This window comes from Amphibalanus amphitrite, unplaced genomic scaffold (genome assembly GCF_019059575.1).
Source record: "Amphibalanus amphitrite isolate SeventyFive unplaced genomic scaffold, NRLGWU_Aamphi_draft 000922F_arrow, whole genome shotgun sequence".
Lineage (NCBI taxonomy): Eukaryota > Metazoa > Arthropoda > Thecostraca > Balanomorpha > Balanidae > Amphibalanus > Amphibalanus amphitrite.
Window position 1 is genome coordinate 87,605 of NW_024882416.1, and position 26,474 is coordinate 114,078.

The window sequence follows — 26,474 nt, forward strand, 5'->3', positions numbered from 1 at the left end:
TGGTAAACTGGGAGGTCCAGTGATCCGCTGTATCGTATATCGCCCACAGGCGGCCCGCCGACACAATATGTCAAAGCAAACGGTCATCCGTGGCGGCAGCCCGGGCCTAACAAATAGCGAGGCGTCACCACAAAATGAAATATGGCGCATTAGCCGAGCGGCGGAAAGTCAGCGACTATTTTTGGAGGTTCCGAGACGGCGGCAAGGCACCGTCAGAACAAAGCTCTTACTGTGGTTTGAATGATGTTTGGATGCTGTATTTAAGGCTGAAACAGCTCTTTCTGCAGTTAGAAAATCGCATGCCAGAGCCTATTCAAATACATTATAACCCTTTCCGCATCAATCGCATGCGGGAGGTGCGTACGATTGATGCAAGCGTGAGTTAATGCATTTGAATAGGCTCTCGCATGCGATTTTTTGACTGCGGAAAGTCTGTTTCAGCCTTAAAACCCGGGCCTTAGCTGTGCCTGAAGTAGGCTACACGGCCAGTGTCCCTCCCTTCTCCCGAGACGCACCTTGGGGTCGTAGACGGCGAGTCGGGCGCCCTCCTCCAACAGGTGCGCAGATACGTAGATGGCCGCCGACTCGCGTGTGTCGCCTGTGTTCTTCTTGAAGGCGAACCCCATGATGGCGATCCGCTTGCCGGACACCGTGTTGAAGAGACAGTTGACTATCCGCTTAGCGAAACGCTGCTTCTGGTAGTCGTTGATAGACACGACCTACAGCACACAGAACAATGCACAAGTCTAAAGCAGGCATCAGCGGCGGAGTTTTACAGTGTTCTTCACTGACAAAACAGGTGAGTCCGCAGGAAATCCCGTGAACTTGATATTGCTTTTAAACTCAGCGGAAATACGTGCAAATTACATACTGCGCCTTATAATATAGAAAAATTATTAACCCCAAGTACAGAATGACGTTCTTTATTGAAATAGTGTTAAAAAATGAATAATGGCACGTTTGTGACGATGACGAAACATTGGATGTTATTAAATGATACAAGTATATCTGTTAACGTCAGAACTAGGTACACCGTCGGTTAACCCGCGCGGGGCTGGGGTCTCCAGCCGAACGCGCGGGGCTGGGGGGGGGGGGGTAAATTTTACCCCCCCTGTTATCTCCCGAACTAATGGTCCGATTTGGAAAATTCAAACGCCAATCGAAAGCTCTCATCACGAACTACTAAAAACATGTACTTAATTTAAAGTTTGAGGTCAAGGTCAAGGTCAGGTCAAGGGTACAAATTGCAAGTTTCTACAGTATCGGCCTGGCACCGTAGTTGCCGAAGAATGGAGTCATGGACTGAGACTGATCGCCCAAAAGGTGTTCTTAGGCTACCAAGACAATATTCGTTGCATACAATATCATTCAGAGGTCAAGGTCAAGGTCAGGTCAGGTCAGGTCAGGTCACCAAAAAACAAAATATAGAAAAGGGCATGTGCGACACATGTTTTATGGGTCATTTTACTCATAGAATTCAATAGGCACACTCAATAAGTGATATGGACCACCTCTGGATGAATTTCAGGTCGAGGTCAGGTCAAGGTCAGGTCAAGTGAGGTCAAATTTTGAAGTTGGTTGTTAAGGCCTAAAAAGGTGTCTATCTGATGCAGTTTTTCACGGTGAATCGAATGGTGCTATTTTTGTTTCCGTACGAGGTCTAGAACTTCCAAAAAAGTCATTTTTCAAAAATTTTGTGTGTCGTGACGTCATAAAATTTTGAATAACTCCCACATTTTTGAACCGATTCTTCTAAAATTTGGTATGTAGGTGCACATTGACCACTTCTCTGACATATATTCCGGTTTTTTCGATAGACTCAAAATTTTGGATTTTATAATGATTTTCCCAAAAAAGTCAGTTTTTTGAAAAAATTTAGGCCAAAATCCAAAATTTTCAAAAAACCGAGATAGCCATTTGATAGACAAAGTAAAATTACGTATAACCTTTTTTGTTACGTCTTGATTCCTTTAAAAATGAAGATGTTAGCGGCGTTTGAACTTTTGCCGTTTTTGAGGCGAAAATGGCGAACATGACGTCACTAAAACGTCAATTTCTCAAAAATTTTCCGACGGATTTCGCTCAAATTTTCAGGGAACGTGTCAAATTGATGTAAGAAAAGGTACTGAAAGTTTGGCGGCGCTGCGCGCCGCCGTTTTTGAGATATCGCAAAAATTCGCGAGGGGGGGTAAAATTTACCCCCCCCAGCCCCGCGCGGGTTAAGATCAGTTTATCACAACGTTTACATAACATTTCAGTGATATGGCTCAGTTCACCTATCGTTTACTTAGATTTCATTGTATGCGCTGTCCCACGATCATAAATCTACAAAACGGTACAGCGGTTGTACGACCACCAGTAACGGAATATCGACAGACGTCAAATAATTAGGAAACGCCAGTCCTGCTTTATTTTAGAGACAGTTTGCTATAGAACTCGATATCATTATATCTTTTGTAATTTACCAAACAAAAAACATAACGAAATTATGCCTAGGGATAAGGGAAATAACCTAGAGATCATAACAAAGATCAGCAATTTGCGGCAATTATACACCTAAATTAACATAAAAGCTTGTTTCATAGCGCGTAACTATGGTTACGACCACTGGACACACCAGGATATGGGTCTAATGACGTGCTATCGGTATCGTATATGCAGTCATTATTCGTCGACATTGTATCAGTGTCCTGGAAGGTGCTTACGTTCAGCCAGAATTCCGCCACTTCCGGCAGGTTGAGGCTCTCACATATGTAGACCAGATTCAATATATCCTTCTGGAAACAGCTACCGCCGAAGCCTGTGAACAAACGAAACAAAAACACGCTTAGTAGCTTAATAAGTTCCATCGTTCATTAAACAACAATTATCTACCATTAGCGATTATTTTAGCACTTAGCACCGTATGCGAAAATATTTCACCTATAGTTCGTTTTTTTAAGTTCGACCCTCACTCCAATCGTCTCTTTGAACGCTTTGGACACAGCACGAGAATTGAATTACTCAGAAAACTGACTGGCGCACATTGATATCACAGACGGTTAATTTTATTCAAAATCATTTCTTCCTGGCTCTTACTTCCCAGACTCCTAGCTCGTATTTACCTATATATACAGCCCCACAGGGAAAGACGACTTGTCAGAAATTATAATTGAACTAATCAATAAATCGCACGGCGTTTAACAGAATGGTATATCAACAACTTATTTGGAAAATATTATTCATATCTCCAGTACAATGTGCGCTTAACAGTTTTCTAAGTAATTCAGCTAGCAAATCTCGTGCTTTGATAAAAAAGATGTTTACAGTGAGGGTCGAAGTTAAAAACGAGCTATACACCGGCAGCATTTATATATTTGCGAAAGGTCAACGCCCCGTCGCATTTCCACCCGGCACAGTCCAAGCAGAGACAAGATCAAAGACAACTGCAAGCACAGGGAAAGTCTGCATATGTCAGCAGCAGCCCCCACAATCAGCACTAAGCATAGAACTTGGCGTCAGTCGCTATAACTTTCCCACTCGAGCGCACTCGATAACAAACGCTCACTCGATAATTATAAACGCTGCCCTCTAAGAAACGTCCTGCCACTGACTAGGGAAATTGGCCAGCCTCTGAAGCATTTGACCTGCCCAGTTCAGACCCCAGACCCGGACAAGAAGTGAGGTTCAAACGGCAGGCGAAGACAGACTAACATTCATAGGAAACATTTCCGGGAAGCCAGACTCCCTCTTCCCTCGACATTCGTGGAGAGAGATCAATCACTTCCGTTCGCGTATGTACACAGTCGTTGAAGATGAGAGAGCCTTCAGAATCCGTCGCGTGATCAGCGCCGCGTACAAGTTGATGAGAAAAAAAAGATCGCCTTTTACAAGCCCGATGTAAAATCCGGCAAAACATATTAATCATAGTTAACCATCACACAGCTTACGCTTTTGTATACCGACTTTCACTCTTTCTTCTCACAAAGTCCTTGCAAGCTCTGTACACTCAACTCCACTATATGTATCATCATATTGACCCAACTCCACTAAATCAGCATACTACCCTGGCTATTTTGTCCAGTTCCAACCCACTCTACGAAGCCCGCGCCAAACCCTGCCCGAGCTTCGTCAGCTCAGCAGGACGGTGCTGAGTCAGCTCAGCAGGGCGCTGACTGACCAGCTGAGGCGGGCACGGTCAGCGATACGTGCTGAGGTCAGCCAAACTAAGAGGGGCATTGGGGTCAGCGCCGGACGGTGCACAGCACCCCGGCACCGGCCCGGACCGCGCATGGCGGTGTGAGGGAGGGAGGAGGAGGTGAGAAAAAGAGATCGGGAAAAGTCCCGGGATGGGAAAAGAGGGAAGAGAAAGAGGGAGAGAGAAGGGGAGGGGTAAAAGAGGAAGGGAGAGAGAGAGAGAGAGAGAGAGAGAGAGAGAGAGAGAGAGAGAGAGAGAGAGAGAGAGAGAGAGAGAGAGAGAGAGAGAGAGAGAGAGAGAGAGAGAGAGAGAGAGAGAGAGAGAGAGAGAGAGAGAGCTTGGTCGATAGAAGATGAGGACGGATCGGGTGAGATCTGGAAAGTAAGATTGAAAGAAAGAGGATATGTGATATTTGTGGGAATAATCTTCATAAACACGCTGCGATATTTCTTTGGCGTGACTCGATAAAAAGTAGATTGCATTTTTCAGTTTATGATCCCTGGTCAGGTCATAGACCCCACATCGATCGTTGTTGCATATGTAAAATGTAATCGGATTTTCCCGCCAAGTAAGCTGATGTGAATGCATTGGTCTGGCTCTATAACCGGAGCTAGCCATGCATAACGGCGGGGTAAAGCCGAACGGGTGCCATCCGATGAGGTGCAGCTTTTGTCGGCTTTACTGATCACGCCTCGATAACCCCTGGCGACAAACCTTTCACAGGCGCACATATTCGGTACATTTCTGATACCAATACACAGTTTAGCCTCCAATTGACGTCAACACCCTCACAGCTACTAACCACTACTGAGTACTGGCTACCCACCAACTGAGGCCTGCAGAAAGCGGGGTCCGATGCGGCTGTCCTTTCCGACAGCCAGCGCGACCTGACCGACGTCAGCGCCCGTCGCCTCGCACACCGCCGAGACGGCGTTAATGGCCGAGATGCGCTGCGCCAGAAACGCGTTAGCCACCTGTGGAGATTCACGGGAAATTGGTACATGGTCACGAGGCTGGAGCGTGATGGTATAAAAAAAAAACACGCGTGGGTTGGAGGTAATATTTAGGGATCGTCCAGCACTGATGTTGTTAATACGAGTACACGCTAATGGCTCAGTAATCTTGAGCAATATATTGTATGTAATAATGGCATATTGTTGATTGCTGTCATAACTCATAACGGAAACATAAGCATATTTAGTGACTGAATCCTCAAAAAAATCTGAATAATTGACAAAATAACAAAATTCGGGTATATTCGATCACAGATCTTCGTTAAGGGTTGACGAAGATCTGTGATCAATCAAATACATATACCCGAATTTTGTTATTTTGTCAATTATTCAGATTTTATTGAGGATTCGGTCACTAAATATGCTTATAATATAATCATAATGATGATTTTCCTCACAACGCTTAACTCTTTAAAATAACGGAAACATTACAAACTGACTCTCTGACTCAGCCCTATTATTCGTCTCGAAAAATACCCACACAGCTGATATTTCAACGACAGGAAACTCTTGGCGTCGGGAATAAAACACGCCATTGGTTATTACAACAGTTCCTCTTTGATCTAAAAATATGAGTGTGAATTTCAAGTTCCAACGAATTGAAAACTGTTTTGAGCATATAAACAACATGCTACATGACATGTTAAAAAAAACAAAAATACCATTTATGGTATCCCCTGTGCAATAAGCGTGCGCAGGCCTGTGTACCGGTTCGCACTGCGATGAACACGTCACGTTAAACATAACAGCACGCTATCCGGGAGGCTGATGAGTGCAGCTTGCTACATCCTGGCGAGTAAAGACCTGAAAAGAACACTCCACTCTACATTCTTGACTTTCAACCAAGCACGACCCCGACAAAAGCAATCTTGTTACTTACAAAGAAAACGGACAGCGTGACTCCGCTCCATATACCATTGTGCGCACTCCGTCCAATTAGTATGTTATTTAGCTAGGTTATTTGTGAATGCATCTGCATGCATCCGAGTACCATTGCATAACTAGCGAGCCGTTCAAAAAAGCGGCGGCACTCGAAGAGTTCCCAAAGTCCAGTTCCGGGCTCATTACGAATTACCTGTAAGGCGAGTGTAACCCACACCGGGCTGTCATACAAATAGCTCGTCATTGTGTAACAGAAGGAGCACAGCCCCCGAGCGAAGAAGTGCGCAGTGCCGAGGGAGCGTCACTGAAGCGCGCCTCCCCGAACGGCGCGCTGCCCCCCCCCCCCCTGATTCTTCAGATGAGTCTAACCATTAGATTTGTTCTTTTCGTCGATTCGCTTGTTGGCGGGCGGTATAAGTACCAAACTCTTGGAGAATCCCGAAGGTTTGGCGCCTTGTTTGCAACAAAGTTTGTTGGTAGGCTTATAACCTGGAGTCGTGTAAAGCAACTTCTAACATATGTTTAACATACGTGTCTGCCTGTCGATGAGGATTCCTGACTGCACTGGTATACCTAACGGCAGCAGACCATAACCCTTCTTCGCAGAAAACAATCTGACGATGATGAATAGATTCTGATGATTCTCTTCTGTCGATTTCAACACCTTCAGAAGAACTTACATAAGATCGAACTTAGAGTTGAGTAGGTATATTCGGAAGTCCAACTAGCAAAGTGCTATCATTTCTATTAGATATTCCAAGGAGTACGCCACTGGTAAAAAGTAATGCACCAATCCCTGTCGGTGAGTCGGTTTCGAAAGATTTTGGTGAGGTTAAAAGCTTTAAAACTATCTGCTTCTACTTTAAAATATTCTACTTACAATGTACCTGGTTGTGACTAAAAAGGAGATATTTACGTACCGATATCAGGAGCAAGTCATCGAAAAAAACTGTGCCTTCGAACCAACCAATTAACATTAACAAGTTTGTCTAAATTTGACTGGAGTCAACGATTACTTGAGAAGCGATTAATTTCTGTCTTTATAACATGCTATCACACCACCGCTATTTCAGTTAAAATTTATGTGATAGGTTTAGTTAGAAAACACCATCCTACTGCTATAACAGTGTTATCAAGAACCCGACCAACCCCCTATCGTGGCGACTGCGGCATTACCGGATGTCAGACCAATCGTCCCACGGCCTTTCATCGTGATTTTTATATTGCCCGTGTCAGTCCGACTGGTCTCCACCCAGTTCCAAACCGCGAACAGTGTATTGATCTCCCAGCCTGCATGAGAGACCATCGCTCCCGGTCAGGCGAGGCAGCGCTCCCGGAGACACCTAAATGAACCGCTGCCTTCTCAGAAACGCGCAGCAATAACAGAACATATTCGCAATAACAATTACAAACTTATATAGCAATAACAAAAAAACGCAACAGAAGATATTGCGAATTTCGGAATGTCATGAACAATCATTTTCTCATACCTCCCACTCTACGCCGATATTCGCGGATATACCTGGATTCCTGAAACAGAAATCAATTCTTTCCAGTCGCACGTCTTAGTTTATGCCTAAGGGGATGGGCACTGATGTCGTTTTATCGGAGCTGGCCGGCCGGGCGGCGCCCACCCGCGTTACAACCCCATACGTAACCCGGTCCCCGTCCGACCGAGCCTCGCATGGGTTCGATAGAGCCTCGTACATCAGCCGTCCCCGGCGGCCCGGCGAGTTACGACTGCTATGCACACCAACCGGACTGCTCTAGCGAAGAGCTACCTCAGCGACGCATCGATGCCGAGCGGGATACTATATGACAGAGGAAGAGCTCCCCTACATTCCCGGCTCCCCGAACCCGGTCCACCACGAGAGAGGAGGCTCGCACGATAGAGGTACTCAGCTCGCATGTGCGACAAGGTGTTAAAACGACGACACTGCTCATCCAAAACGGTCGCGACACGGTGGTCGGTGGGACATTCAGGTCGAGCCGCTGATAATGGGCGAGTATTGACCGGCACACTGGTGGAAAATGGCGATGTAGGTAGCTTGGATATCAGAAGTGCCGCGGCATAGTGCTGTTATTTGTCGTTATTTTGTCAGTTGTCTGTCTCTATCTGGTATAATATAATGCATACTTCATATGAGCATTGGCATATACTGTGCTTTTAAGACCTCTGCGATAAATATAAGTCACTCGTGAACCCAAACTTCAAGAGGGAGAGAGAAAGAGAGGGGAGAGAGACTTGAAAGCTTGGATAACTCCACTCACGAGCTATTAAAGCTCTGACCAGTATGTAGAGCTCTACTGACCAGTTTGGAGAGCTCCGATAACCAGGTGTTCATGATGATAATGCGGTCGGGTGTAATGTCTGTTTTACTGACTATATTACTGTAGTGTCTGCCTCTGGTCTACCGACTGTATTGCTCATGCTTTCAGTTTTGTCTGTTCTACTGACCAGTTTGGAGAGTTCCGATGACCAGGTGTTCATAGTAATGATGCGGTCGGCCGGAATCCAGCGTTTATACACAGATGACAGCGTCTCGATGGCCTTCCAGCCGTCGGGGGAGTCTTCGCCGCCGATCAGGATCCGATCCGGGTTCAGCAGGTCCTCAATGGCGGTACCCTCGGCTAGGAACTCCGGGTTGGACAGCACCTGACGGACGGGCCAGCACGTGAGAGAGGCACACAACAGAAGCGCGAGAGTGCACAACTCTGGGTAACAGATAAAAGCAAAAGGTAACATTATACCAAAGCTAAGATTTAGATAAATGATTAAATAATTAAAACCGATTGCTGGGGCTAAGGGCGCATTGACAGAAAGATCATTATGCGTCCAGAGTTGGGACCCACATGAGCAATTTGAAAGCTGGCCTGTTCCAATAAATTACTGCGTTTTTTTTTTTGTCCAGCGGAGACATCCGTGTCCTTAATAACCATTTATTGGGACTAGAGGAGCGTGGTCAATATCCAATAAATTTCCCGCACTGAACAGGGTAACAAATAATATGATCGCGCTTCATAGGTAGCAATGTTAGCATCGTATCGTTCATGACTGTCCCATAGGGCCAAGAAATCTAAAAAAAAAAAAATAACGCATAAGGCTTTTAATAACATTCTGAGACTTTATTGCTCCTACTATGACAAATTCCACCCCAGATCATAGGTGGTCACTGACCTGGAACTTGTTCTGACTGTTCCGGTTGGCCTTCAGAATGTCGGCGATGCTCTGAGCCGACTTGACGGGCACGGTGCTCTTCTCCACGACGATCTTGTTGCCGCGGGCAACCTTGGCGATCTCCCGAGCCACAGACTCGACGTATTTGAGGTTAGCTGCCCGACCCTGGCGGCAAAAAGGTCACAGGTCAACGGGTCATCGATCAAGGCTGATCAGGCGAGGGTCACAGGGTCGCATGTCATGGATTACAGATCACGAGTTGTCTATCACGGATCATTGGATATTATTCATCGCATTAGGTTAAAGGTTCATTACAATTTGTCACGAGTGTATCGGTTACCTTTTAGTGATGTTTGACTTACAAACGACGGAAATGTTTTTTTTTTTCGAGTTGAGCATGGTTCTGCTCGGTCGTGAGCTATAATCGTGGTGGATAATGTGTCCCACATATCGAAACGACTGAGAAGCGAGAATATATGCTAAAAGTCATCTAGAACCAATTCGTACAGGGTGTTTCATAAAAAATGTCCTGGTTTTGATTGCATTTTGGGGTGCCCTATTAATTGCAATCAAGTGTTTTTTTTCAATGCAATCGAAAGCACGTGCACGGGAAATTTTCCTCACGCACCTTAGCTCACTTCTCACCATGAAGCATCTGAGCAAGGAAGAAAAAACAAAACTGGTTCAGTTTTACTGGTCGTCACGTTCTATCATTCTAACACAGCGACAGTTTAGGGCTCACTTCAAAACCCGATTCACACCGTGCCCGAAAACAATCCTGCGTTTGCAAGAAAAGTTTCTAAGAGATGGGTCTATCCTCAATTGCTACAAAGGGAAAAGTGGACGGCCAACGACACAAAGGACCCCCGAAAACATCGCCAAGGTGAAGTCCGTAGTCAATGGGGACCCCAAGAAGTCCATCAGGAAAATCGCCCAAGAAGTTGGCACAAGCCACTCAACGGTGCGGAGAATAATGAGAAAGGACCTCGAACTGTTCCCATATAAAGTGACAGTGCATCACAAGCTGTCGGAGAACGACAAACATCAGAGAGTGGCCTTCGTAAAGTGGCTCAAGGACCAGACTGCCGCTAATCCTGGCTTCTTGGATGGGGTCTGGTTTAGCGATGAGGCCCACTTCCACCTTACTGGACAGGTGAACACCCAGAACTTCCGTATATGGGCCTCGGCACCACCCGAAACGTTGCTGGAAGTCCCACTGCACAGCCCGAGAGTGACTGTGTGGTGCGCAATGAGCTCCACCGGAATAATCGGGCCATTCTTCTTCGAAGACGGCAACGGGTGCACTCAAACGGTGAACAAGGAACGCTATGTCCGCATCCTGGAACGCTTCTGGGCCACAGTGCAAGAAGGCTCGACTTCAGGTGGTGACGATATCTGGTTCCAACAGGACGGGGCCACCCCGCACACCTCGAAGATGGCCCTCCAGTGGCTCCAGGAGCGTCTCGGAGAGAGGATCATCAGCCGCGGAACGGACACTCCCTGGCCCCCTCACTCCCCTGACCTGACACCCCTCGACTTTAACCTGTGGGGTTTTCTTAAGTCCAGAGTGTACAGCGGGAGCCCGGGGAGTCTCGGAGAGCTCAAGCGGGCGATCAGACGCCAGGTGCGTGTGATCACGCCCGCCACATGCGCCCGAGTTATCGGGCACGTGGCGAAACGGGCCGACGTATGTCTGCTCCGAAAAGGAGGACATCTCGAGAACGTGCTGTGAGCGGCGCTGAACGCATGATTCATGTTCGTGATATGTATGTAATAAATCTCCATTCCTTGTGGAATCGTTTGAACCATTGTGAATGGATATGTGACTATTAGATTTTTCGTTATAAGCAAAACAAATCAGGACATTTTTTATGAAACACCCTGTACTCGAACAGGTCAACGTGCACGCTAATACCAATGAATATATTCTACGATCGGGCACTCTCGCTCCAGGTTTGCATCTAAATTTCAAACAGAGGACCATGGCCGCGACCGTTGGCGAGTGCCCACTGAGATTCAGAGCTGCTATACTGCTCTGCGACTGCATATGGCAGGCGTCGTTCATATGCATGACGGGGCGGCCTGGCGCCGCCAACACGTCATCAACACTTGGTACTTTATGTGAACAATAGCCGACTGAGAATGGAGCCGGTCTGAACACAGGCAACGTCAGTGAGCAGCGGCCTGGTGCGCCACATGATTCCCCTTTCTGAAGGAGAAATGGGTCAAGGTGATCACTGCCTACTGTACAGGCTGTTCTGAAACTGAGCCTCCCTTGATTTCCCCAGCTCTGCAACTTTTATTGGATATTCGCGACTGTCGCATCCTGTGCTTGACAGCCCTGCCTGAAGCAAACAAGACGTGTTTGTATGTGTCTCAGGCATTCAGAAGCTTTTCCAGAACCACTCGAGACGGTCGCATTGAAACTGTAACGCTTTGCTGGTCGAGGTAATGGGTGTAAACAGAAAGCAAACAGTATATGATGTGAGTTAGCTGAGAAAAAACGGATGTCACCACAACTCAACATTTATTTGAGCGATAACTATACTTTGAACTCCAAGGCAATCAGTCCTTCAGCGTACCACTGCGGTTCAAAAAAAAAAATATCGTACCTCGCAAAGTGCGAATTCCGATCACTCAGTTCAATGAGAGTAATAAGAAACGAGGATGATATTTGTTTTCAAAAAAAAGGCTGAGCATGTAACTTCAGCCAAATCTCGAATCTGCCCAAATCAACCCAGCACGGACCTTTTCTGCAGTCCGCTTAGCTAGGTGCAACACGCTCCCTCTAGCTCTCAAACTTTCTTACCCTAGCTGCACACACGACCACACGTGTACAAGCAACTGGTAACCGTTCCACGCGGTTGGTCAGCAATCAGCATCTGCGGCCCCCGGGGGCAGTCCGGCGTGGGACCGCAGGTGGCGAGTCCGCGGCCCGTGATGCCACAAAGGCACCTTGACCAGCCTCGGTCGGGAGGGGTCGAGGGACGCGCCCGATCGCAGCCAAATATTATGCAGGATTCACCTGGTGTCTAAACGGCTGCAGCCGTATCAGAACAATAGCATGGCGCGGAGCAATGTGACCGGTTGTTGGCGCGGTGGTATGCTTGCATCAATTTGCGGCATACGATCAATTTGCGGCATACGATCCACTGCCTTGATGTAAAGTGTCCGGCACACATTTTTCAAGTGGTTGGTTAGAGTGTTGGTTTTTAAGATGCGCAGAGTGGTTGGTTAATAAAATGCGCAGTGTAGCGAAGTTCAGCTTATCGATCACACTCTGGGCGCTGCCATACCTACCTCCTTATACACAATGCCTCGGCCGAGATTTGCTGGAAAATGTTATTGCTAGCAAATCATAAGAATTTATCCTGGTGAACTGCACATATAGTCATTTTTACGCACACAATTTTTTCCATTATGGGATTTAATATTAGCTACAGAAAGTAGTGCGCTGAATGCTGATTATAGCTACATTACAGTAAAACGAAAGATTAACTTTTGTAATAACTATGCGGCATGCCCTCGATATTTATGTCCCCGATATCCAACAGAGGTATCAGTATTTAGATCTTGAACCTTTTACAACTGATTAATTCCGCAATTGTCCCCCGACCATAAGGCGGCTGGCTACCTATGAAATATAAAGACGGCTCAGACTTCCCGCAATAACGTACAGTATCCGCATAGTGATTTTAAATTTCATTACTATAAAAAGGCAAAGCCACACTAAATAAGGCACAATTCAGCTAACAAAAGAGCTGAGCTGCAACTAATGGCCTTTGCTTTGAGCGATGACCCGCCTTCCCTACAATAACGAGTTCAATAACGCAAGGCTTTACCACTCAGGTAATGGTCCCTGGCTACTTTGAAAACGGACCAGACTTTATGATAGCAGGCTCTATCGCTGACGACAAAGATGACTAGAAATTACGGAGAGCCACAGATCACGCCGAACGGCCACCATCATGATAACGACCGATGCCCTAAGTACAGTGAACACCGCTTCCCGTCAAATACATCAATAAACCAGGCATGAATCGGAATCAGTAATAATAGTCAGTTGTTCATGGATACAGACACAGCGCCACTTCAGCTTATTGTACACTGCTGTTGCTTCAGGCTAAGGTGCAGGCAGCCTTAAAAAATATATTTTGCGTCATCCCAGCTACGGAGCTAGCATACTCACATATCCCTCAAGGGTATAAGAGAACCAAGCCCCCTTCCCACACACAAATGCATAAGGCGACGGACGGCGTCGGGCGCGCAGTGCCGGTCGCGTACCCACCTTTCCGTGTCCGTAGGTCTTGGTGGGCGTGTTGACCGAGATGAAGAGCACCTCAGACTCCTGGATGGTGGCCACGACGTCGGTGGTGAAGAACAGGTTGACACCGCGGCATTTCTGAACGATCTCGTCCAGACCCGGCTGTAGGCAGGCGGGGGTGTCACATAAAGCTGGTGTGATGTCACGTCAGGTCATGTCAGATCACGTCACGTTACATCAGCTGACGTCAGACAGGACACCAAATCAATACAACACGTTCGTGTCGAGAAGTCTAGTCGAATTGACAACGTAAACAGAGGATGAAAGAGCAAAACGAACCATGTGTCTGTGAAATAGTATGGAAAAATAACCTTATGCTCATTCTTTAATTTTTTTGTTGTTGATAATTCATGATTAAACTTATTCATTAATACATTTCAGCTTGCGCCATCTTCAGAATGTACAAAAACAATTGTCGACACTAAACAGCGCACAGACTGTGTCTGTGCACTAAACAGCACTGCAGAATGCGCAATATACTTTCGCTGCCTAAAAAGCACCACTAAAAAACAATGTCAGACCGCACTAGTATATAATTTAGGTACATGTAATATTACATACATGTAATTTGTAGCGATATGGCTATTTACGACTACCAATGATCAGTGATCAGCAAAGAGGTGCACAAAGCCGGACGAGCACAAAAAAAAAAAACAGGAGGATGTCTAAAAGCAGGATAATGCAGCTGCTGAATTTACGCGTAAACATCATTAGCAGGTTGGCTGCCCTGCCCGTTCCAACGGACAATTCCCTCCCTCTGTGGACCTACCCGGGTCAATGTGGTCACCTTGGAGGGGGGGGGGGGTAACTATGAATTATGGCCGACCGCTCCTATGATTGTTGCTTGAATCGCCCAGCTACGATAACCCAGTGATTACCTGGCACAGTCGCAAAGGAAGCTCTGTCCATTCTACAGAGAAGACATTACGAATATAGGATATGGTTCAGTGCTACCTTTGGTACGCCAGATCTAAATAAGAAATATATGTTCTGTATCCATTGTATTGGCTTCTTGAATGCAAAGGAAATAACTCAAAAGAATGAATAGAGGAACCTACGCATGAACCTTGGTTCGCAGTAAAAGGTAAAGATATTGCCATTTGGTACCAGGGTAAGGTGGAAAATTATGACAGCAAACTTTTTTCTTTTTATTTGAATGTGAAATGTAAGGTGAGTTCTCCTTCAATGCATGTACCCGTAGAGAGAGACGTATTAATCAATTGATGGATATGCATGAAATGTAATTGTTTAAATGCCCAAAGAAGATGGCAAACAACTGGCCAAGGACTGCACTTAAGGAGGATTGCACGTATCGAATGGCGAGGGAAAGGCGACTGCCTTTTTAAAACTGTGACCTGTGGGACATTACCTACTGGTAGCTCAAGTGGCAGCTGAGAGCGAGAAGCGAGCCACTGCATTAACAATATCCGCCCAACACTATACCTCTGGTCGTCAGCGAGACGCAAAAATGGCAACTCCGGGACATAAAAAACGAAGTGAACAGTTATGAAAACTGCGAAAAAAGATGAGTTACTGATCATATGTCACACAGCTTTGTGTGTAAAACAATAGATGAGAAAAATTCGCGTTAACGAGTGTTCGTTTTTTCCTCTCAGCCAGTTGTGTAGAAGTGCGATTACCATCCAGAATGTTGGATGCTGTGTTTCTCCATATGAAGCGGCCTTATTACACAGTGCCTGCCTCTGGAGGAACTCGCTGATATTGACAGACAACACACACCGCCTGACTTATTACAGGCTTTTACACCGAAAGACACATTGGTCTTGTGTAATACCGAGAGACCAAAACGCATCACATCTTGCCAAAGGTAATAGGTCTACTGGACGCTCCGGGTATGCGTCCTGAATAACTGCGCCACACACAAGCTTATTACATAGAGGCATGACAAAAAAATATCAGAAAAAGAGGTAATATGAATAATTCTCAAAACACTCTGCAATATTCTTCAGCATCGGTGCCTTCTCTGATAGAGCAAGCCTATGACGTCTATAATGACGTAACTTCTAGAACATCAAGATAACACCACACTCGCATTCACATTCTCGTGAAAAGTAATATCTTCCGTATATACGCCAGTCGGCGCCTTATCTTTGCGACAGGCTCGAAAGCCCCGCCGGCTCCAATCTCTTAAATTAAACATCACTACGGAGACCCATACCACTGCGCTACACCGCTGTGACGTCAGAGATAGTTATGACGTCAGCAGCTCAGCTCCAATCGTCGCGGCCGGCGACCACGGATACGCACGCACGCACATCGAACACAGGCACGCACTGACATAGAAACGGAACACACTCACCTAAACCGAATTAACACACAAACACGAGATCAGACTCGCCTCAAATACACGACCACGATCACTTCACAGGATTACACTCCCATGGGACACACGCACATACATCAACCTAAAACACAATATCACACTCGCTTCACACACATTCTCCCACTGACCTCAAAGACTGGCAGTTTATCCGAGTTCCACTGGCCAATGCGTGTCGGGTTCATGTCACATACAGTGACGCGAATGTCGGGACATTTGAGGGCGATGACGGCGCACGTCGGACCGCCAACGTAGCCGGCCCCTATGCACCCCACGCGGGTCACCATGGCGTCAGCTGTGGAAAGAGCAGAGCAGAGACGATAGTCAGAATGCTGTTAGCTGTGGGCGGAGGAGAATCGTGTGAGATGTGGACAGGACCAGAGGCACCAGTCAGAATGGTGTTAGCTGTGGGGCGGAGATTACGGTCAGAATGGTGTTAGCTGTGGGCGGAGGTTGCGGTCAGAATCGTGTGAGATGTGGACGGGACCAGAGGCACCAGTCAGAATGGTGATAGCTGTGGGGCCGAGGTTACGGTCAGAATCGTGTGAGATGTGGACGGGACCAGAGGCACCAGTCAGAATGGTGCTAGCTGTGGGGCGGAGGCAGAGACAATGGTCAGAATGGTGTTTTATCGTCATCACCACGTATCATCTATGTACGGAGAGACGCGCAGTTCGCATTACGTTTATCAAAGGGAAGGAGAGATATAGTTAGTCATCATGAATACATGGAAGTTCTGGTGTCATGTAATGAAAGTCCTCTTCCGTGATTAACATTATGCCGACTGTTGCCCCCTGAAAATAACTAGTTCGACAGAGAATGTAGACTGCTGGGAAGTAAATTATTCATTATCCTTTCCGCGCATATCAACTTTCACTCCTAGGTAATACGAGGCAACTACAATCAACCCTTTCCCGAAGCAATCAGGGACCGGAGCATACAGTACAACCAGTAATTAAGAGATTCCTACAAGTAATCAACTCGTGAGCAGTCCAGAATCAGTCAGCAAACACCACTCAGTGAGGGTTCGTGGAACCAGCCTATACCAGAACAGAATCCGGATAAAGCCGAAACACATAAGCCACTCTGACTCAACCACCCCCTTTCTCCCGTATCCGAGCCTGCCACAGCCCGACCTATCCGTTGTTTTACTGGTCATGGCCGCCGCGCGGGATCAGGTCGGGGAGCGCCGCTGCATGTGGCACTGTCAGTCGATGAAGGCCCCAATCGGCGTTCAATGGCCGGGGGATCAGCCGCCGCGGCGACACGAGTCGTTGGACCGGTCAGTGTCGTCCAAAGCCCGGCCCGGCGGTCGCCTGCATACGGTGGGCTGGAGCGCCCAGCTCGGCAACTGACAAAAAGTCGGCGATGAAAGAGAACGGGTGCAAAAGACAGTGTTTCGATCGGAACACTGTATTTGATATCAAAAACGTTACGTTTCTATCTCGATTTTTTTTCTTAGGTGCTTAGCCGAGTATCTAATTTTACTAATTTTTATTTAAAGCCCATTGCAACGTGTTTCCAAAACAAAAAATGATAATAAAAAGGACGGGCCGTATTCACGTCGACTTCGTAAGTCGATTTTCTTTCGTAAGTATAATTTGGTATTCACGTCGACACTTCTTAAGTTTTTATCGACGGAGTTCACGTGAATAAAAAAATTTACTTAGGAAGTAGGTCAAACTTAAGGAAATTCTTACGAAAATAATCGACGTGAATACGGCCCGATTGGAGTGTCTGACGCAACTGAGCCTTTAGTGCGAGTTACCGTTTATTTCATTTGGGATTGGCTTTATAATGCGTGCATGCTGGGTTTTATTGTTTTGTTGGAGCTTCAAGAAAAACACTTGTAGGTACAGTAAGGCTTTATAAATATGTTAAATATATCGCAAAATTAAGGTATATGCAAAGACTGCTTGAGACATTTGATCAACGAAGTTGTTTATAAGGTTGGCACTTGGCATCCATCAAAGAATGCAGACTTTTTATACGTTGCTGTGATCATGAAGCGATGAGAGAACGACAGCGATAGAAGAAACGTAAACATAGCGGTGAAAACAACGGGGATAATCAAAGGGAAATCAAAGAAAACATACCTAAATTCGTCCCACATTTCCGAATTGAAAAATATGGCACCGCAGATTAAAAAACAGATGTGCTTGAACGGCACGAGGAGTCGCAGAGTTCATCCCCACACATCAGGTCATATTGACCGTTGACCTCAGGTCAACAGTGTTGGGGCAGTCGAAGGGAATAAATCCGTAGCAAATAATATAGATCATCTCCCATGGAAAATATTGCGAGAGGTTAGAACAAATAATAACCACCGAGCTGCAGATTTATCGAGCGACGGAATTAGAGGCAAACATGATTTGTTTCAGCCTAAGCCTCACCCACTGATCAAAGCTATCAAAACCGGACAAAATGTGAAAGCTGACAAGGCTTGTCCGGATATCAGCAACAGCAACACCTTGAAAACACCACGGCCCCGTTCCCAGCACAGTGACGGTCCCAACCCGCAACCCGCGCTCGGTCCGACTCCGGACCCGAGCCCACCTCACCGGATCGGGGGAGCTGCGGGGAGGTCCTCCTCAGGGGCAGTTCGGCCACTATCTGCGCGGCGCGGCCTCTGCAGGCTGCCGGCCCGGCCGGGTGGCGCTGTTCTCAGAGGTGCCGCCGACAGGTACGGCCTCAGGGAAGGACGCGGCAGGGCGGCCGGCCGACCAACCCGCCGCCCCTCCCCGCACAATACGGCGGGCGATAGCCGGGGCAATAACCGCCCGGGAGCCAAGGAGACAGTCACAGCGCGGGGCAGACCAGACACCGCCCCGGGATGTGGCGCCGATACCAGTCGGCAATAAACCGACCGTATCAGACCTCCGGACGGCCGGAGACGGCGAGCACGGAGACAGACGTCCGGTCGGGAGGCAGCTGCCGGCGCCGGACGACCGCCTTGTTCGCCCCCCTCCTCAAATACCCCCCCCCCCAGTGTGCTGACGTCATCGGTGATTTTGATGTTTCCGAGAACATGTTTGGTTCCCGTAGCGCAATGGCGGTAGTTTCCGCCAGGCGACGAGTGCGTGTACGACGAATGATATCTTTCATAAAAACGGTAGATTGTGAATTTTATGACGTCGGCGACATGAGTGCCACGTGAGCAGGAATACATTGATGACAGAGCACAAGCCCGTCCCCCCCCCCTCCCCATAAAAGTCGTTATAAAAATGGTCGAAATATAAGTCGGCGAATCCCATACGCTGAACTACATACATTACATTGCTCTCACAAGAAAAAAAGTTAATTAAATAGCAGACTTGTAAACGATTCAAAAAATTTCAATCAATTCAATCACGACTCACTTGATGAAATGACCGATTCAATCATAACTCAATCAAACAGTCTGATTTTCCAAGCGATTCAATCACGACTCATGGACCTTGTGATTCAACTCAATCACGACTCATCCCATTATCAGTGATTCAGGGAATGACTCAACTCATGATTTGACACAACGCGATTCAATCAAGATGTTATATAAAATATATACATATGTGATATCAATTTAAGACATTTTTGGAAACTGATACCAAACAAATATCAACCAAATACACTAGGAAAATACCAAAAAACATAGAAAAGTACTAAATCTATGCTTGCTCACAAATGTCCTGATGAAACAGGGTATTGAAAATATAAAGATTAGCATGGTATCTAAAACATGCGTGTTGAGCACTGAACTCTATAATGAGCATGAGGTGTTGAGCAATGTGCGCCTGCTTACTGCTACTGTTAACTTGATTACTATACTGATTTTAGGGCACTGGAAAGAAACTTTACATTCATTTTTTCATCTTCATGCATTGTATAATTTTGTGTTTACAGTTTGATTAAAAACTTAAAACAACATTTTTATGTTTTTTTTTTTTCAATACTGATAGCTATGCTCATTTATAATACTGACAAAATACCTAAAAATTTTGCAGTGCATTGTGTGTGACTATGATGCAAATGCCACATATATTTCCACATAATATAGTACTAAATATGGTCATAGCTTCAACTTCCAACACATGGTGATTGAATCATTTTTAATCAACTTGAATCGATGAGTTGCCGATTCAATCACTTGCAGTTGCCATGTGTGACCGATTCAATCAGGATTCATATGGTGACAAGAGGTGATTCAACCGACTCAATCACAGTGAGTCGGCATTTTCAAGCGATTCATGAGAATTGATTCAATCAGAGTTGAATCGCTTACAAGTCTGTTAAATAGGTACCTACTAATCTTGAATGCATTCTACAAGACATCAATCAACACATGAGGGTTAATCGCAACATTACAATGAGCATGTTGACAATAGATTAAACTATTGCAGCTCCCTGATCGAACGCTTTTTCAACTGAAGCTGTCTGGGGTTTCTTCACAGACCCTTGCTGTGAGGTCAAAACCGTTCTCCTTCAGCCATTTCGCTTTTCATCGAACTAAAAGTCGTGAAAAGCAGCCCTCTTCTCATCGCAAAACGAGCTGAAGTCTCGTCTTGTCATTGACCTCAGGGTTCAACTCTAAAAACTACTCTCCTACTACATATATGATTTAAAAACGTACCTCCTGCACTTAGGTCTGAATATTTCCAGCCGATTACAATAAGTCAAATGACGGACCCCAGCATTACTGGTCAGTCAGGCCTGACGACCAGTGCCTGTGGCGACTCTACCGGTTCCTCAACCAGCCTGAGAGCAGCGGGGGGAGGGAGACTGGGGAAGCGGCAGTGCCAGGGGGAGTGGGAGCGACTGGGGAGCGCAGCGGGGACCTCGACACGCGGAAGTCTGACTGGTCGACTGAGTCATCACCAGGTGTGACAGCGCCGCCGGCACAGGCTGCAATATCCTTTCTCAGGCTGCTGTGCCAGCGAAAGACAAAGGCGGCAGCCGGCAGAGCAGCACTCCTCCGAGCATACCGCTGAGACGGTGCACTCCAGGCACCCATCACAGTTCCGAATCGATATTTCACCCGAACACTTAGGCCAGACCTGCGTCATGACTGGTTCCTCAGAAGGCGCGCAGTCCTACGTTCGCTGAAGGCTGTCACATGCCGTCCCGCACACCGGGCCGCTCTGTTGGGTGATCACAACAGACAACATTTTTCGGTCCGCCGACTTGGATCTAACAATTACTTAGGAGATATGCAAAGGTATGATAATGCAGCATGTCTGCATCCACCTAGAAAGTCATTCCAGCCAGAAAAAGATGGCTGGTCGTTGAAGGATAATTTGAAAGAAAATTGTAGCTTAAGACCTTAACTAGCATATCCAAACTGTCTGTGCTACACATCTGATACTGACCGAAAATGGGTGTGGCGCTTTTCGGGGGAGGTTGGTGGGGCAAAAAGTCGTCAAACCTATAATGTCTAATTGTCAAGGTGAATAAAATCTAGCATTGAACTAACTCCTATCCTTACAGAATAATATTTGGCATTACGAGTACACAGACATTTGAAACCTCCTCAGTCTTCAATGCGAGAAAAAGATTGATTTGCAAAGCAACAAAGTCTTACAAATGAGCTAAAATTGGTGGGGCAAAACGTGGGGGAAAATAGCAAGTTGGTGGGGCGGCTGCCCAGTGCCCACCACCTGCATAGAAAGTTCCGCACCTGGCTGAAACCTGTCAAATCCCACAGGATCACCCAGCGATGAGTCACTATACCCCAAGTGTCAATGCCGCATAACGGCGCATGTGATCTGATCGAACGTCTACCGATGTCTGATCCCTCAAATAACGGCAACACAGCCGACAGCAGACTGCATCCGCATTCAGTGCTGGGCATGAGATTGAAATCCGGGTGGGAGACTATGGTTGAAGTGCATATTGCATATTGAGCTTGTAGTGCAGCCAGTGGTTGGTGTTAGAAATATCAATGCATCGACGGAAAAGCGGAAATTACGCTGTGATCAGCATTGTGAGGCATTTGATTTTCATAGCGGTGGAGAAAGCGAAGAGATGGAGAGAGAGAGAGAGAGAGAGAGAGAGAGAGAGAGAGAGAGAGAGAGAGAGGGAGAGGGAGAGGGAGAGGGAGAGGGAGAGGGAGAGGGAGAGGGAGAGGGAGAGGGAGAGGGAGAGGGGAGGGGGAGGGGGGAGGGGGAGGGGGAGAGGGAGGGAGAGGGAGGGAGAGGAGAAGAGAGGGAGAGGGAGAGGGAGAGGGAGAGGGAGAGGGAGAGGGAGAGGGAGAGGGAGAGGGAGAGGGAGAGAGAGAGGGAGAGAGAGAGAGAGAGAGAGAGAGAGAGAGAGAGAGAGAGAGAGAGAGAGAGAGAGAGAGAGAGAGAGAGAGGAGAGAGAGAGAGAGAGAGAGAGCAACAAATTGCGACTGTACTACGAAAAAAAAACGATGCAAGATGTCAAAAAGAACCAAAAGCGGGTGTCAAAGACTCAAAATATTAAAGCTACAAATAGGTACTACACGACAAAAACAGACAAATTTAGCGACCTTTCAACAGTCATTACCTATACAGAAAATGCCATTCAGTGAGAAGCGATATTCCTTTTCGGCCTTGGCGCTGCAAAGCCCCACAACTCAAACTGGCTAAGACGAGTTTTCCAGCCAGGCTGACCTTCCACTCCCCTGCGGTCAGTTCCAAGTAGCAGTCATTTGTCCCTGCGACGGCAATTACATGCCGTTTCTCCGACGTCATTCCCCAGAGTCCCGGTCTCTTCCCTCTGTGTACGGCTTTCCACCCGCTCCGGACGAACCCTCTGCCGTTCAAGTTCAAGGTCATCCAAGGCCGGAATTTCGGCTGGGTCGGGCGATGACGCAATAATTATATGGCCGGGGGCGGTCCTTTGTGCTCCGTTTGTTTACGTGTGCGTTTGCTGGGAGTTCGGACGGTCATAGCCAAGGTCATTGGCCGACGGTAATGGCAGTGGTGCTTTTAAGAGCACTAATCACACGAAACTCAGAAACTTAAATGGTTTACAATAGAGAACAGAATAACAGATGGTCCGTAAGTGACAAAGGTCATTGTCATAAACATGGCTACAGAGTCGAAGTCAGAGTCGGGCTGGTGTCAGAGTCAGAGTCGCCAAAATTTTGCCCACTCGCCCATCCGGGATCTGAGTGTCGACATTGCTTGGCTAAGGGCATGCTATCATTTTGTTTGTCACAATATTATACGTTTGTTTGCTTCCAGTTGTGTTCGGTGAGACGCTAAAGTCAATCATGAATAAGAATGACAATATTTGGTCGCGCACGAGTCCGACTAGGGATGGAAAGAGCAGATCATTTTGTGGTTGTGGCCGTGGGATTCAGGGCCCATATGACCCCTCCCCCCCCCGAGTTCCAAGACCTCCTGAGCACACGATCGATGTGATGTCAGCTAAGACCACGATGGGACCCCAAAGCCACTGTGAACCTCGGACACTGCAAGCGATCTTATCGTAGGGAAACAAGACGATCTGAGATCCTTTAATGTTTTTTTTTGGGGGGGGGGCTCTTACTTCCATAAACCATAACCACCTACCTGAGATAAGTTCATCACATATACCATAGACCTAGCAGACATGTGCATGGATCCGAGAAAATGGATCTGGGATCTGATCCCATGAACCCCGATTTCGGGTCCGATGGGACCCTAGGTCCAGTTTTTTATCGAGAGATCCATAGGGATCATAGATCCTAGTCTAATTTTTCTTCTTTAGATCCAGTGAGATCATAGATCCTCACTTCTTTGTCAACACAAAAGAATAAACATAAAACAATACTTGCTGCAAATCAAACGCTCTGTTTTAGTGATACTGTGTAATTACTCGTTATAATCCATAGTTATGTGGCACTTATTGACGTAGAAACACTTGGAAACCTGCTTTCAAATGTTATGCATGGTGGGATCTACTCAGATCATAGATCAATGTTCCTGATTTATCGTCAGATCCTATGAGATCATAGATCCAGATTAATTTTTCGATGCCAGATCCAGTGGGATCATTGATCCTAGCCTGCAGTTTGCTTCAATATCCAGTGAGATTGTAGATCCATCACTCGGATCTATGTATGTCTGAGATCTAATGGGCCTGTGTAGCTCAGCAAACATAGGTATGTATGTTCCCAGTTCTTTCACCATGGCTTCAAAGTGGCGACTTTAATTCGAAAAAGTGAAACCCACTCCACATCATTTGATACACAAGGGCATAAATAAATAACAATGTGTGCAGCCTTGGTCATGTTTTCAGCAATGAAAACTATCAAATTAGTATCATTTTTGGATTAACAACATGTAAAGCATGGACATTACTAATATTCATGCTTTAAAAACCAATCTGAGTCTGATTGGTTTTTGAAATTAGGTAGGCATGTGGTGCTGTATACAGCAACACATGCCTACCTAATTTCATTCAAAGGCATCTAGGACAATGTAGAGGATTGTAAGGAACTGTGGATGTTTTGGTACAGCAAATATGCCACCCACCACACCAGCCTGGCATTGCGGCTGCAACAGACAGCAGGCTGAAGGGATCAAGATCACTAGGGGTGGCAGATGTGTGGGGTAAAAACACCCATACTTACTTACACTCATTTTTTAAGCAAAGGCATGATAGGTATTAGCTTAGCAATACATGTAAATACATGATACTACAATGATACCATCAGCCATCAGGCATCATACCAGCACAAATGTGGGTGATCCTCAAGACCTTTGCCTATCAAAACACACATTTTCTATGGTCAGAATCTACTTCTCCCAACTAAATAACGTGGAAACCATCATGAAAATGCTGAAATGGCCAATAATTTTTGATTTATCACAATTATACCAACCATATTTCGAAAACAAGATTACACTACCAACTCCATTTCAATGTTTACGCACCCTGCAGGTTAAGTGTGACAGAATTGTACTGTGACCATCAAATAGAAAGAATATATAGACTGAAAAAAGATTATAGCCTAATGAAAACTAAAGCAACCTAACCTCACTTAACCTCACTTGCTGACTTTTGCCTACCTGGGAATAAGGAAACAGTTGCTTGCATGAATAGATTGCAAGCAATGGTTATTGGTTAGTCAAATATTTTTAGGTTAAGTGGTTGTGTATCTGGCTCCAGGCCATGAAATCTGACATGGAGAATATGATTCCGGGCATCAAAAAGTCTTTCGCAGGTGGTTCGTATCTTAACGGTCGCCCAAATGTCGTTACTACAGGTTTGTTCCCATTCAAAGACCATTCAAATTGCTAAAGCCTGCCCCAAGCACTTGGCAAACTTTGTCTTGTGCACTCAACTTACCTTAAACCAGTTCCGACAGCAAATGACCTGAAAAGAAAGACAGATATCATTTACAAAGAAGTCAAAATTAAAGGACTAAAAATAAATCTGACAGAGGCTAGACCATTGACGGTTTATGTAGCCTTGCCATTGACTATGTGCCCGAAAATTCCAAATATAAACCAAGTTGAACCACAAATCATGAAATAACGTGCTGAAATGAATGGCTTGATCCCTAATGTTGAGCTTGCACTTCATAGCAAGAAATGTGTTGAACATCGGGATAAATATAATAACATGCCTTTGATTGTTCGCTGCAAACTAAGCTTGAACCTTGCTTGAACCGCTTGAACTTGAACTTGAAATATCAATATCAAACACACAATCAGGGCACCACACAATAACACACCAAAACACACCAAAAACGCGAACCACCGGGAGGCGTATTTACAAATTGCAACCGAGCTCCGCCGTGGGGTAAGGTGGGCAGATGTGGGCAGGGGTTTTCGCACTACGGCTGCGGCTGAACTACCGTCTGTGGTAGAAAGTTCAGGACGATGACGCGTTTCATACGAAATCTGGCGCAATGTTTGCTTGCTTGTGAACTTGTACTGTTATTAGTTCTCTAGGGCTCTGGTATTAACTGGATAATTCGCCAGCTGACGCCGTATGGTGGCGCTAGTGAAGCAGCACCATATGACGTCAGCAGAAAACACCGTGAGCAGCTATGAAATGGGGGAGAGCACCACGGAAATATCGAAAGGTGATGGACATGTACTGACTTTGGTCATTCAAGTACCACCAACAGCATACAAAAACCATATTATATCATCAAGACTGATTCTGGAATCGATTTGTTCGGGTATTTAAAACACATTAAAAATGTTTGTTACCAAATTATGAAACAGAATAAGGATATTCTTGTTCCTTACTTTTACCTTGTGGAGTACTTTTACAATACCTTTTACTTGCTTTCTAGTATGCCCATCACTATCTCAGAATCTGGATTGCAACGCTGTAGGAAAACTTTTTCATTTGTCATTTCTTCCACTTTTGAGCAGTGATAATTTATTTGGTTTTATACATTAAATAATGAAGACGGCTCCTAACTTTTTAGGGTTCTGCAGTGGCTCAGAGAGCAAAATCAGATATTTCCTAGAAACTTGAGGCCACTATTTTCTTATAAGATAGATAATATACAAATATTGACATGTAAATAATGATACGGGTGTATAATTCTGCAGAAATATTAATTCAAAGTATTTATAAATTTTCAAGAACCTTTCTAAAATATTCAATAATGA

General features: G+C 46.0%; 1 protein-coding gene across 2 annotated transcripts in view; it reads right to left on the minus strand.

Annotated features, from left to right (window-relative positions):
* Positions 1-25,603, minus strand: part of LOC122368094 (UDP-glucose 6-dehydrogenase-like) — a 28,775-nt gene extending 3,172 nt beyond the window's left edge. The window contains exons 1-9 of one of the 2 annotated variants that reach the window (XM_043341730.1): positions 25,472-25,603; positions 25,192-25,218; positions 16,047-16,210; positions 13,539-13,676; positions 9,251-9,415; positions 8,531-8,728; positions 5,004-5,151; positions 2,706-2,800; positions 516-719 (exon numbers count right to left, since the gene is read on the minus strand). In XM_043341730.1, coding sequence (XP_043197665.1) covers positions 516-719; positions 2,706-2,800; positions 5,004-5,151; positions 8,531-8,728; positions 9,251-9,415; positions 13,539-13,676; positions 16,047-16,202 — 1,104 coding nt within the window. In that variant the 5' untranslated portion in view covers positions 16,203-16,210; positions 25,192-25,218; positions 25,472-25,603. Of the gene's footprint in view, positions 1-515; positions 720-2,705; positions 2,801-5,003; positions 5,152-8,530; positions 8,729-9,250; positions 9,416-13,538; positions 13,677-16,046; positions 16,211-18,476; positions 18,896-25,191; positions 25,219-25,471 lie in introns of those variants that run through there. The other variant, XM_043341731.1, reaches the window with a different exon arrangement.
* Between the last annotated feature and the right edge of the window lie 871 nt (positions 25,604-26,474).